At 45.7% G+C, this 13539-nt stretch overlaps 1 protein-coding gene across 1 annotated transcript; it reads right to left on the bottom strand.

Annotated features, from left to right (window-relative positions):
• Nucleotides 1-1894: 1894 nt before the first annotated feature.
• Nucleotides 1895-12632, bottom strand: LOC139762051 (sialate:O-sulfotransferase 1-like). Its single transcript, XM_071686819.1, has 10 exons — nucleotides 12589-12632; nucleotides 11324-11419; nucleotides 10283-10314; nucleotides 8735-8809; nucleotides 7208-7298; nucleotides 5816-5952; nucleotides 4610-4769; nucleotides 4126-4214; nucleotides 3766-3919; nucleotides 1895-2340 (listed from the first exon to the last, which is right to left on the bottom strand). The coding sequence occupies exons 2-10, from the start codon at nucleotides 11398-11400 to the stop codon at nucleotides 2142-2144; spliced, it is 1014 nt and encodes a 337-aa protein (XP_071542920.1). The 5' UTR covers nucleotides 11401-11419; nucleotides 12589-12632; the 3' UTR covers nucleotides 1895-2141.
• Nucleotides 12633-13539: the final 907 nt, after the last annotated feature.

Genomic DNA, 13539 nt, shown 5'->3' with positions numbered 1-13539 from the left:
ATTTTCGCGTTTCCACTGAGATGTAGGCAAGTAAGGTCCTAAATTACGGAACTATGGGACATATATATATATATATATATATATATATATATATATATATATATATATATATATATATATATATATATATATATACTTTGGAACCTGGATTTGCGTAATGGGTTGTTAAGCTTCGATTGAGTGATGTAGTAGTCATACTGATGTAGTTTAAACCTTCAACTGTGGCAGGAGTGCTTGTTAAAACTACGTCAGAACAGTAGTTTGGTGTTCTGTGTGAGGCCATTTCTCATCATTCACTCGCTGGTTCTCCTGTGTATCATCATTCGATGGTGATATTAACATGATATCTAGGTGTATTTAAGGGCGACATTCTTCTCTGAGTTGGCTGGTCATTTGGTCTTAAGGTCTATCTATCACCAGGGTTATAGTGGCTGTCAGGGGCGAGTTGTAATCACAAGTTTGAGGATATTAAACGAACCACTGTCTACGACTTGACTACAAGAAACCACAACACTTGCTTACAACCTGACCCCAAGTAACCACACCTCTGCCAGCAAACCAACCAGAGTGACAACATCATTTCCAACAACTCGTAATAATTCAAATTCCATATTTCCTACAAAAGATGTCATCATCAGCGAAACAAGTGAAAAAAAGAATCTCATTTCAAACTAGTCACATTTTCTAACTAATGGAGACTTAAAGCGAACATACCCATCCAACGCAAGGCATGAACCTAGACTGCACAGTATGTAAATGATCTACAGTTATGAATACATAGTGTAACAGCAAGGGAAATTCATAATAATGACCTCATCTATATATCAATGAAGCTATAGACAGATGACTAGCATCAACATGCTATAGGATCGAGCTAAAGGCGAAGGATGTGTTGAAGAGACTCAGTCAAGCACTCGATTTTTACCATTATCTGTGAGGTGATATACTAAGAAAATTAATCATATCATTATATCTAGAAAATTCATTACATTATGTATATATTCTAAAGGATATTTCCCTGTCATTTCTTAGATTATGATAGAAAAAGAGTGTTTATTTTCTCCCTTAAACAGAAGAGCCCATTTTGAAGATAAGAGACAGGGGCTTACCAACTGCTCAAAAAATGTGGATAAAACTAAATTGTATTTCTCTCCTTCGTGGAACAATGTCTTCCTTATAAACTGTCGACCAAACTCTCCTGGTAGACGTGACTGGCTATGAACCAACTCCATTCCCTCTACCCACACGAGGATCTCGTGACATTATAAGGTATTCAAACCCACTCCTTCAACTTGATTCTACACAATCGTTGCGATATTTTTTTCGTGCCTGACGATAAGTCCTTAGGGTTACTTTTCAGATATTTCTATATTTACCTCCTGTGGGTTTGGGACAGAGGAGCCATGAGATGGGCTTCATATAGTTGAGTCTAATGTATGTAGATTTATTTATGGGCCTTTGATATTGCGGGGCTCCCCATGTGCCACGCTGGGCACCGAGAGCCAGCGAGGGACCCGAGCAAGGGAGACAACGTTGCTGGGGAAGAGCCCCTCCTTCCCTTTGATGCAAAGGGCCCCAACGACAGTCTTAGGGCCCTCTCTCTCTCTGTTTTGAACTTACTGAGAAATTTAAGACGACCTCTCAATCAAGGTAGGTAACGCGTTCATAAACCTAACCAAATACATGACGTGTATTTTGTAAAAATGATGACTTGAGGACTTGGGTTCTACAGGATTAAAAATTGGCTTTGACAGAACAGGGTAGACCTCAAAAGCCATGGGGGGCCCTCTCGACGTACCCTGGGAGAGGACCCTGAGGGAACATGGGCCCCGTAACAGCCAACTACCCCCCTCCTCCCTCCCTCCCTTCCCCCCTCCCCATCTCATCGACCGAGACCCCTCCAATCACAGCAAAAAAAAAACAAAAAAAAAAACAAAACAGAAAACATGTCCTCCAACTTAAGTAGTGTCTATGTTGGTGCACACATCCCACTATCCTGCACATACCACAATGCCTCTTGACGTAGCGAGCCATCAGCATCTTAGGAATGTAGATCCAGCGGGTCTAACATACAGTGATGGCCATGCACCTCCCATGCCTGCATGCATGGCAAGTGAGCGCCTCCCTCCTCCCGTTGTGAGTTAGGAGGAGAATCCCGCGTCTTGCGACAGCAGTGGGTAGTCCAGCAGGCGAAGCAAGCGGTTCACTCTCCCGACGGCGTTGGTGAACCTGAGTTTCTCGTCCATGATGAACGGATCGAAGTGTGTGCTGGAGTTGCGCTTGAAGGATCCCCTCATGTGGGAGGCAACGCAGGCCAGGCGGCCCTCGTCCTCAGGTACCCTGGGGGAAGGAATGGGGTCATCGAGGAGGTGTTTATATGCTGGGTGAGGCGAGGAAGGAGGAGAGGAGGAGGCTTGTGGTGAGTGGGTGGGGGGAAGGCTTGATGTGGGTGGAGGCAGGCTTGTTGTAAGTGGGTGGAGGAGTCTTGTTGTTGGTGGGTGGAGGAGCCTTATTGTAGGTGGGTGGAGGGGTCTTACTGTGGGTAGGTGGAGGAGGAGTCGTACTGTAGGTGGGTGGAGGAGTCTTGTTGTAGGTGGGTGGAGGAGTCTTCTTGTTGGTGGGTGGAGGAGCCTTATTGTAGGTGGGTGGAGGAGTCTTATTGTAGGTAGGTGGAGGAGGAGTCTTACTGTAGGTGGTTGGAGGAGGAGTCGTACTGTAGGTGGGTGGAGGAGCCTTGTTGTAGGTGGGTGGAGGAGGACAACTATGCTGTAACGTCAACACTGGGTCGAGAATTAGCTTCACCGAACAAGTCCAGAAGGATGGCTCGTCGGTTCAGACAATGTCCCATGCTCGACAAAGGCCTGTCGAACCTTAGCGACCAATGACCTCCAGCAGATGGCAGACAGTGCCACACTAACACACACAACAACCAAGACCATTCCACACCTCAGGACAACCTCCATACTCGTACCATGAAGAGCCTGGGATCACCTATGCTCAGATGAGGAAGATGGGTCGCCTTGATGGAACCAGGTCTGATCCAGCGGTCTCTTACCTTCTGGGGCGGTGAGGGAGTGAGAGACAGCAAGGGTCGGTGGTCTCTTACCTTCTGGGACGGCGAGGGAGTGAGAGACAGCAAGGGTCGGTGGTCTCTTACCTTCTGGGGCGGTGAGGGAGTGAGAGACAGCAAGGGTCAGTGGTCTCTTACCTTCTGGGGCGGTGAGGGAGTGAGAGACAGCAAGGGTCGGTGGTCTCTTACCTTCTGGGGCGGTGAGGGAGTGAGAGACAGCAAGGGTCGGTGGTCTCTTACCTTCTGGGGCGGTGAGGGATTGAGAGACAGCAAGGGTCGGTGGTCTCTTACCTTCTGGGGCGGTGAGGGAGTGAGAGACAGCAAGGGTCGGTGGTCTCTTACCTTCTGGGGCGGTGAGGGAGTGAGAGACAGCAAGGGTCGGTGGTCTCTTACCTTCTGGGGTGGTGAGGGAGTGAGAGACAGCAAGGGTCGGTGGTCTCTTACCTTCTGGGGCGGTGAGGGAGTGAGAGACAGCAAGGGTCGGTGGTCTCTTACCTTCTGGGGCGGTGAGGGAGTGAGAGACAGCAAGGGTCGGTGGTCTCTTACCTTCTGGGGCGGTGAGGGAGTGAGAGACAGCAAGGGTCGGTGGTCTCTTACCTTCTGGGGCGGTGAGGGAGTGAGAGACAGCAAGGGTCGGTGGTCTCTTACCTTCTGGGGCGGTGAAGGGAGTGAGAGACAGAGCAGGGTTCGGTTACCTGAGGAAGCGCAGAACCTGACGGAGTTCGCGCATGGGGTCTTGGACGAGGTCTCCGTAGTGGATGACGTGGAGCGGCCCCCTGCACCAGAGGAGCCGGTCCGTCGCCAGCTCCTCCCACAGGAGCGTCATCTCGGCAACGAACGAGCGGAAGTCTGTGAAGATGTGACGTGAGCACTCGCATTCGTCCATTACCAATACTTGAAGTCTATCAGGGATTAGGTTTTCTCATATGGCATTAACATAGGGTGAGGCGACGCTGGGTGTGTGTGTGTGGGTGTGTGGGTGTGTGTGGGTGAGGGTGTGTGTGGGTGTGGGTGTATGTGGGAGTGGGTGTGGGTGTGTGTGTGGCGCTACTCACCTTCTCCTTCAAACCTCGACTCTGGTATCTCCTCCACGTGTTTGTTGCTCCCCTCCAGGTTGAACATCTTCCAGTAGGATATGATGGCTCTGTAGATAACACAAGAGACTGATAAGCGAACACACACACACACACACACACACACACACACACACCCTCTCCTACGTTAGCCTGAGTCTCTTTTATAATCGTTCAAAGATATGAAGACTACGTTCACACTGATCTACTTAGGGTGGTGTGGTGTGATGATGTGGTGATGTTTGATGAATCATTATGACACAAAAGATTTTGAAGGGGGTTTGAGGGTTTGTAGTTATCCAGGTCGCATTGGAGGTAGGAATGACCTGGTTGGCTGGGTCACCTAGGAGGGAAGGCTGACCTGGTTAGCTGGGTCACCTTGGAAGGAAGACTGACCTGGTTGGCTGGGTCACCTAGGAGGGAAGGCTGACCTGGATGGGTGGGTCAAGCAGGAGGGACGACTGACCTGGCCGGGTCACGCAGGAGGAGGATGGTGGGCAGGTCTGGGTCGACGTGCTCGTAGCGATCCTGGAGGTCATGCATGTCGGTCAGGTAGAAGGAGGTGCCGTGGGTCCGCTGTACCAAGGTCCTCCCACCGTGCATGCCGTCCTTCTCTCCCAGGAACCCTGCGGCGTAGGAAGGTGTAGGGAGGCGGGGGCGCCTCACAGAGAGATATGAACTAAGGGTCAAGATCCTCACACACAGTGAGAAATGATAAGGAGGTCGTAGAAGTGATAAGGAGGTCGTAGAAGTGATAAGGAGGTCGTAGAAGTGATATAGAGGTCGTAGAAGTGATAAGGAGGTCGTACAAGTGGTAAGGAGGTCGTAGAAGTGATAAGGAGGTCGTAGAAGTGATAAAGAGGTCGTAGAAGTGATAAGGAGGTCGTAGAAGTGGTAAGGAGGTCGTAGAAGTGATAAGTAGGTCGTAGAAGTGATAAGGAGGTCGTAGAAGTGATAAGTAGGTCGTAGAAGTGATAAGTAGGTCGTAGAAGTGATAAGGAGGTCGTAGAAGTGATAAGGAGGTCGTAGAAGTGATAAGGAGGTGCATGGATCACGCAGATCATACGGGAGCATGGATCATGCAGCTCCTATTTATGTACTTTCCTCTCATTTAAGTATTTTCCTCCTATTTAAGTACTTTCTCTTCTACTTAAATACTTTCCTCCCATTTAAATACTTTCCTCCTACCTATCTATGTACTTTCCTCCTACCTATCTATGTACTTTCCTCCCATTCAAATATTTTCCTCCTATTTAAGTACTTTCTCTCCTATTTAAGTACTTTCCTCCTATGTAAATACTTTCCTCCCATTTAAGTACTCTCCTTCCTATTTAAGTACTTTCCTCCTATCTAAGTACTTTCTTCCCATTTAAGAGCTTTCCTCCCATTCAAGTACTCTCCTTCCCATTTAAGATTCTCTCTCTCTCTCTCTCTCTCTCTCTCTCTCTCTCTCTCTCTCTCTCTCTCTCTCTCTCTCTCTTCTTTCTTTCTCTCTCTCTCTCTCTCTCTCTCTCTCTCTCTCTCTCTCTCTCTCTCTCTCTCTCTCTCTCTCTTTCTCTCTCTCTTCGCGCGGGAGCACCATCAGCCAAGAGAGGGATACTCCCCCCCCCCCACACACACACACACTAGCAGCCAGGGCCAGGGGCCCGGAGGGCGGCGCCCCCACACTGACCTGCGTCATACAGCAGAGTGTCGTTGTACAGGGAGCCCGTGAAGAACCCGGTGGCGCCCTCGAGGAGGTATCGGAGCCACGTACTGCCAGAACACGGGATCGATACCAGCAACACGGGCGTCAGGCCTCGCCCGAACCTGCAACCAGGGAGAGGAGATAGATAGATAGATAGATAGATAGATAGATAGATAGATAGATAGAGATAGAGAGATATAGAGATAGAGAGAGAGAAAGAGGATGGATATATATATATATATATATATATATATATATATATATATATATATATATATATATATATATATATATATATATATATTTTTTTTTTTTTTTTTTTTTCTTTTTTTCAATTTTGCCATTTCCCGCGTTAGCGGGGTAGCGTTAAGAACACAAACATATATATATATATATATATATATATATATATATATATATATATATATATATATATATATAGAGAGAGAGAGAGAGAGAGAGAGAGAGAGAGAGAGAGAGAGAGAGAGAGAGAGAGAGAGAGAGGCATGAGATCAAAATCCACACCTAAGTTCTAGATCAGGAATGAACTCGTTCTACCTCATCAAGTTCTCGTTCTCCTAAACCTTGGGATATCAAGAACTTTGTTATCTTCACTATCTGATAAGATCAAGAGATATAAACCACGTCTTTACTATCTTCACTATCTCATAAGATCAAGAAATGTATACCACGTCTTCACTATCTTCACTATCTCATAAGATCAAGAAATGTATACCACGTCTTCACTATCTTCACTATCTCATAAGATCAAGAAATGTATACCACGTTTTTACTATCTTCACTATCCCATAAGATCAAGAAATGTATACCACGTCTTTACTATCTTCACTATCCCATAAGATTAAGAAATGTATACCACGTCTTTACTATCTTCACTATCCCATAAGATCAAGAAATGTATACCACGTCTTTACTATCTTCACTATCCCATAAGATCAAGAAATGTATACCACGTCTTTACTATCTTCACTATCTCATAAGATCAAGAAATGTATACCACGTCTTTACTATCTTCACAAGCACACAGTCTTCTTACTAGACTGTTAACTGATAAGACTACAATGTCACCAGGCCCTCTGACACTTCAGGCTTAACAATGGGATTTCACACGCAAAAGGTCATGATGAAGGTGTGTGACCTGACCTGGCGTGGTGCACACACACGACCTACCCACCTTACGACCTGACCTGACCTGGCGTGGTGCACACACACGACCTACCCACCTTACGACCTGACCTGACCTGCAGGGACCCAGGTCACCAGGCAACCTGACCCTACCATTGATGATGACCTAACCATCTATAGTTAACCACAAAATTGCTCTTTAAGTCGCTATGACCTTTGACCTTGGCTGACCTGTTTTTGTAGTTGAGGCAGACACTCCCCTGGGGGTCGCCTCTCCAAGGCCTCCAAGACGGCTTGGTCTCGTCAACTTCCAACGTGTCTCCTACAAAAGTGGGCAAATATATTTCAGTCATTATTACAAAGACACACACACACACACACACACACACACACACACACACATACAAAGACAGACAGACAGACACACTTAAAGGTTGGAAGGCTACATGGAGAGAGAGAGAGAGAGAGAGAGAGAGAGAGAGAGAGAGAGAGAGAGAGAGAGAGAGAGAGAGAGAGAGAGAGTTTTTCGATAGCATCAACGAGATAGTATGAATAAACGAGCGAAGCAATCTTGATAAAATTGATGGGAAAATAAAGTGATAAATAGAGGAAATAAGGATAAGGATTGGATTTTTTTGTCTTCTAGCACCGGTGTGTGTACTATATGGTGGTTGGTTGTACGACTAGTGAAACTGGGTACTTAAGCTCTCGAACACGACGGTACGACCCTTGAGCACGACGGTACGACCCTTGAGCACGACGGTACGACCCTTGAGCACGACGGGACGACCCTTGAGCACGACGGGACGATCCTTGAGCACGACGGTACGAACCTTGAGCACGACGATACGATCCTTGAGCACGACGGTACGATCCTTGAGAACGACGGTACAACACTTGAGCACGACGGTACGACCCTTGAGAACGACGGTACGATCCTTGAGCACGACGGTACGACCCTTGAGAACGACGGTACGACCCTTGAGAACGACGGGACGATCCTTGAGCACGACGGTGCGACCCTTGAGCACGACGGGACGACCCCTGAGCACGACGGTACGACCCTTGAGCACGACGATACGATCCTTGAGCACGACGGGACGACCCTTGAGCACGCCGGTACGACCCTTGAACACGACGGTACAACCCTTGAACACGACGGTACAACCCTTGAGCACGACGGGACGACCCTTGAGCACGGCGGTACAACCCTTGAAGACGACGGTACAACCCTTGAGCACGACGGTACGACCCTTGAGCTCGACGGTACGACCCTTGAGCACGACGGTACGACCCTTGAGCACGACGATACAACCCTTGAGCACGACGGTACGACCCTTGAGCACGACGGTACGACCCTTGAGCACGACGGAACAACCATTGAGCAAGACGGGACGACCCTTGAGCACGACGGTACAACCCTTGAACACGACGGTACAACCCTTTAGCACGACGGTACGACCCTTGAGCACGACGGTACGACCCTTGAGCACGACGGTACGACCCTTGAGCACGACGGTACGACCCTTGAACACGACGGTACGACCCTTGAACACGACGGTACGACCCTTGAGCACGACGGTACAACCCTTGAACACGACGGTACAACCCTTGAGCACGACGGTACGACCCTTGAGCACGACGGTACGACCTTTAGTACGACGGTACGACCCTTGAGCACGACGGTACGACCCTCGAGCACGACGGTACGACCCTTGAGCACGACGGTACTTTCCAGGCAGTCTTTGTGGTACTTACCTGGGAATCTGTCCACTCTACTGTGCAGTGTGTCCATTAGCAGCTCAAGTTCTCTATTGTGGATGTCGCGTTTCTCTGCTGGCAGACGAGAGGTTGTTAATGAGGCAGTGTGAGGGAGTTGATGTGGGCAATGTGAGGAAGTATAAGGGGCAGTATGAGGGAGGTGATGGGGCAGTGTGAGGAAGTTTAAGAGGCAGTGTGAGGGAGTTAATGGGATAGTGTGATGGAGTTTATTGGGCAGTGTGAGGGAGTTAATGGGGCAGTGTGAGGAAGTTTAAGAGGCAGTGTGAGGGAGTTAATGGGATAGTGTGACTGAGTTTATTGGGCAGTGTAAGGGACTTAATGGGGTAGTGTGATGGAGTTTATGAGGCAGTGTAAGGGAGTTAATGGGGTAGTGTGATGGAGTTTATGAGGCAGTGTGTGGGAGTTAATGGGGTAGTGTGAGTGGGATCCGTAGGGCAGTGCAAGTGGTACCCATGGGGCAGTATGAGGGAGGCCATGAGGCAATGTGAGGGGGGGGGATTATGAAGTAGTGTGAGTGAGTGCGACCCATGAAGCAGTGCGAAGACACATGATTTTTCATTTATTGTTATGAGTATCATCTTTTAACACCCCTATACAAGGCTTTAAATCTTACATGTTTTGTTTTCCACTCCTCATTATGCCTTCCACTCCTCATTATGCCTTCCACTTCTCATTATGTCTTCCACTCCTCATTATGCCTTCCACTCCTCATTATGTCTTCCACTTCTCATTAGGTCTTCCACTACTCATTATGCCTTCCACTTCCCATTATGTCTTCCACTCCTTATTATGTCTTCCACTACTCATTATGTCTTCCACTCCTCATTATGTCTTCCACTTTTCATCATGTCTTCCACTACTCATTACGCCTTCCACTTTTCATTATGTCTTTCACTCCTCATTATGCTTTCTACTCCTCATAATGCCTTCCGCTCCTCATTATACCTCATATTCCTCACTCCACTCCATGCAAGTTGTCTTTCCTTGAATCAACTTCTTACATCCTCATTCCACCATGCTGTACCTCTCTCTTTGCACAAGCTATACAGTACATGTCGTAGGCATTCCTCCATGGCAGCAACACCTTCTCTTACCACTTGTTTTCATCCACATTTTCAGCTACTGTGTTGTTACTCATGTAACCAAATCTCCAAATCTCTAAAAGGAAGCTTAGAGTTCATGGATATTTAGCTGACCTCCAACTTAACTTCACCCAACTGGACGTAAACAGTTCAACTTCTGAAGTTTGATTCTCTCATAGTGAAGTTGCCTCATAGTGAAGTTCAGTGTTTCATGACAGTACATGACTATGTAAGGTTATAGTGAAGGAAGGGTTTCGTAAACCAACATGGGCCTGTGGCATTTCCTTCCTTCTTAAATTTAGCACTTGAAGCTAAGATTGTCGCGTCATAGATAGAGTAAAGCTTTAGCTGAATTGAGCATATGTAAGCTTGACAGTAAAGCTTTAGCTGAATTGAGCATATGTAAGCTTGACAGTATCGGGTGTAGGAGATGACAACATACCTGGTGATGAATGAAGTTGAAGACTGGATTCACTGGGGAACAGAAAGAAAGAAAGAAAGAAACGTGTTATCATAATCATCATAATTCTCTTGGATTATTCATTCATTCACTATCACCCAATTGACCAATTATCACAAGATAGTCCTGGTGTTACCCAGGACCTCTTACTAAAGGCTGCGCTCCTTCTCAGTAGCAGGGGAATGTGGACTCTTTCGGAGTGGTAAGTACATTGACAAGACAGAACCTCGCCAAAGTGACCCTTCTCTCTCTCTCTCTCTCTCTCTCTCTCTCTCTCTCTCTCTCTCTCTCTCTCTATTATTTACCGAGTTGTTTGATATCTGTCTTGATAACAAAGTTATGGATATTTCGAGAAAGGTGTTACGTATCTGAGGTAGAGTGGAGGAGATAAAGGATACCTTATCATTATACAAACACTGTATAATATCTTTTATCAATGTTGCGAAAAATGAACAGTGAATACTTGGTAGGATTTTTGATAGAGTCTTGAATCAAACACCTCTTGTTGTGAAGTGTTGAAAAGTGAATCTACATATCATGTCCATTGAGAAAGAAATCAATGAAGTAAGGAAGTAGTAGTAGTAGTAGTAGTAGTAGTAGTAGTAGTAGTAGTAGTAGTAGTAGAAGAAGAAGAAGAAGAAGAAGAAGAAGAAGAAGAAGAAGAAGAAGAAGAAGAAGAAGAGGAAGAAGAAGACGAAGAAGCAGAAGAAGAAGAAGAGGAAAAAGAAGAAGAGGAGGAGGAGAAAGAGGAGAAAGAAGAAGAAGAACAGAAGAAGGGGAGAAGGAGGAGAAAGAAGAAGAACAGAAGAAGAGGAGGAGGAGGAGGAAGCAGAAGAAGAAGAGAAGACGAGGAGGAGGACGAGGAGGAAGAAGAAAAGAAGAAGAGGAGGAAGAAGAAGAGAAGAAGAGTAGGAGGAAGAGAAGAGGAAGAAGTAAAGAAGAAGAGTAGGAGGAGGAGGAGGAGGAGGAGGAGAAGGAAGAAAAGAGTGAGCCATCACTGCTTCCCCTCCACCTAATACTTACAAGAACATGATGCAAGCACCAACAGCAAGCATGATCACCATCACCCCCCAAGAGAACTGCCTCTCTCGACGCCCCATGAAAAGGTTCCACAAACACCTGCTGGGTCAAAAGGCCTTAGATAAGTACCTGTAACTACCTATTTCTAATTACCTATTTCAAATTGCTTATTTTTGATCATTTTTTTGGTACTGTGAGGGAGTTCTACACTCTTTGGTGGACTCCATGCCATGAAAATGTTCAACTTTAACTTATGCTGTCTACATTTACCTCTGTTGAACTATGGGATGTACTGAACAAATGGCTTTAATGAACAATACCTGGGGTGAACAGTGCTGGCAGTGAACAGTGCCTGTAGTGAAGAGTGCCAGCAGTGAACACTGCCTGTGGCAAACAAGGCCTGCAGTGAACATTCCTTACAGTGAACAGTGTCCCCACTTACCAAAGACCTCAGCGGACGATAACAGCAGTGAACAGAGCCTGCAGTGAACACTATCAGCAGTGAATTAACATCTATGACGTGGCTATAAATGAGTTACCAATATAATAACATTGAGTTCTTCAGCAGTGAACTAATATCTATGACGTGGCTATAAATGAGTTACCAATATAATAACACTGAGTTCTTCAGCGAAGAAAAAGTGGGTTGTGATTTATTCAGCATTGCTACGTCTTGTGATCTATATTGTATGCTGTATTATCATACTGTATTGATCTTATCTCCTCACTCAAGACTTATGGGTGTCAGATAAATGACGACACTTTTTCAGTTACTTCCTGACTTCACAAATTTATCCTCTTAATATCTGAATTGCTACCGTAGAAAATAGTAATCCATTCCAATCATACCGTATATGGTTCACAATCTCTATGTTCCAGTACACTTCATTCAACCTTCAGTCCTGGTCATATAGAATGAAGGCGGGGTCAGTTTGTATCATTTAACGAAGGAAACAATAAAGGAAAAATGAAAAGAAAGAAAGAAAAAAAACAAATGCCTTCAAGGAAGGGAATTCAGTCCTTATCCAGCGTCTAAGTTAAAACTTCATCGTATTAAACACCTCAAACTTCACCCTGGGCTGCAATGTAATGAAGGAATCCAATTCTAATCACATCACACAACACATATAGAAGTATAACGTATCATATAATAGTTTATCTTAAAAAGCCTTTAACACGACGTTTTATATTTCTCCATTTAAATCCTCCTCGTCTTGAGCTATTAAAGGGTCGATAAGCAATTAGTAAAAAAAATAAACGTCATTAACTGAGTTATTTTTCTAATTAAGTTGAGGTTGACTCTATTTCCATTCTACGGGGGCCCACTGTCAACATTACACTGCATGAAAAGTTTCGTGGAAGGAAAAATGAAAGAAAAAAGAATGCTCGTTTTGAATTCTGGAACCACTTTCCTCTTCTTCCTCCTCGAATTACCTCCTTCTTTATCTTGTCGCACTTGACCCTGAATATATATATATATATATATATATATATATATATATATATATATATATATATATATATATATATATATATATATATATATATATATATAAATATACTACGAATTTAGATAGATACATACCTCTTCTTCATCTTCAACTCAGTACGAGAGGAAGAAAGACAAGTGTGCAAACACAATAAGAGGAAGAAGGCCAATAATAAGTGTCCAGGAAAATAAACAAAATGTATCAGTGTTGCGAAATAGCACCAGCTCAAATAATTTTCTCTTTTTTCCTTCATCATTTCTTCCTTGTGTGCGACACGTCGGCTTACCCACCCTATTTACATCCCTATTTTATCCTTGAACTTGCCCCCGCAGCCCCCCTTGCTCTCACTGCTCCTTCTCCCCCTACAGCAAGAAGGACAACATCTTTCTCCCCCCTTTAATCAAACATCCACCCCACCCTCACCTTACGAAGACCCCATGGGCCCTCAAGAGGAACTTCGATCCCAGAGGCCACCAGGAGAGAGAGAGAGAGAGAGAGAGAGAGAGAGAGAGAGAGAGAGAGAGAGAGAGAGAGAGAGAGAGAGAGAGAGAGAGAGAGAGGGAGAGAGAGAGAGAGAGAGAGAGAGAGAGAGATCCCAGAATAGGAGCCTTGCGAAAGGAGGAAACACGAGGGAAAAAACCCCCCCTCCCTCTTTCCTCCTCCTCGTCTCCCTACCCTCAGGTTAAACTAACGCGTCCATGGCAGCAGAAAGGAATGACACGGCGTCTG

The sequence above is a fragment of the Panulirus ornatus genome, chromosome 42 (assembly GCF_036320965.1).
Source record: "Panulirus ornatus isolate Po-2019 chromosome 42, ASM3632096v1, whole genome shotgun sequence".
Taxonomy (NCBI): Eukaryota; Metazoa; Arthropoda; class Malacostraca; order Decapoda; family Palinuridae; genus Panulirus; species Panulirus ornatus.
Note: the sequence above shows the minus strand (reverse complement) of the source record. Positions and strands in the feature narration are given on the sequence as shown.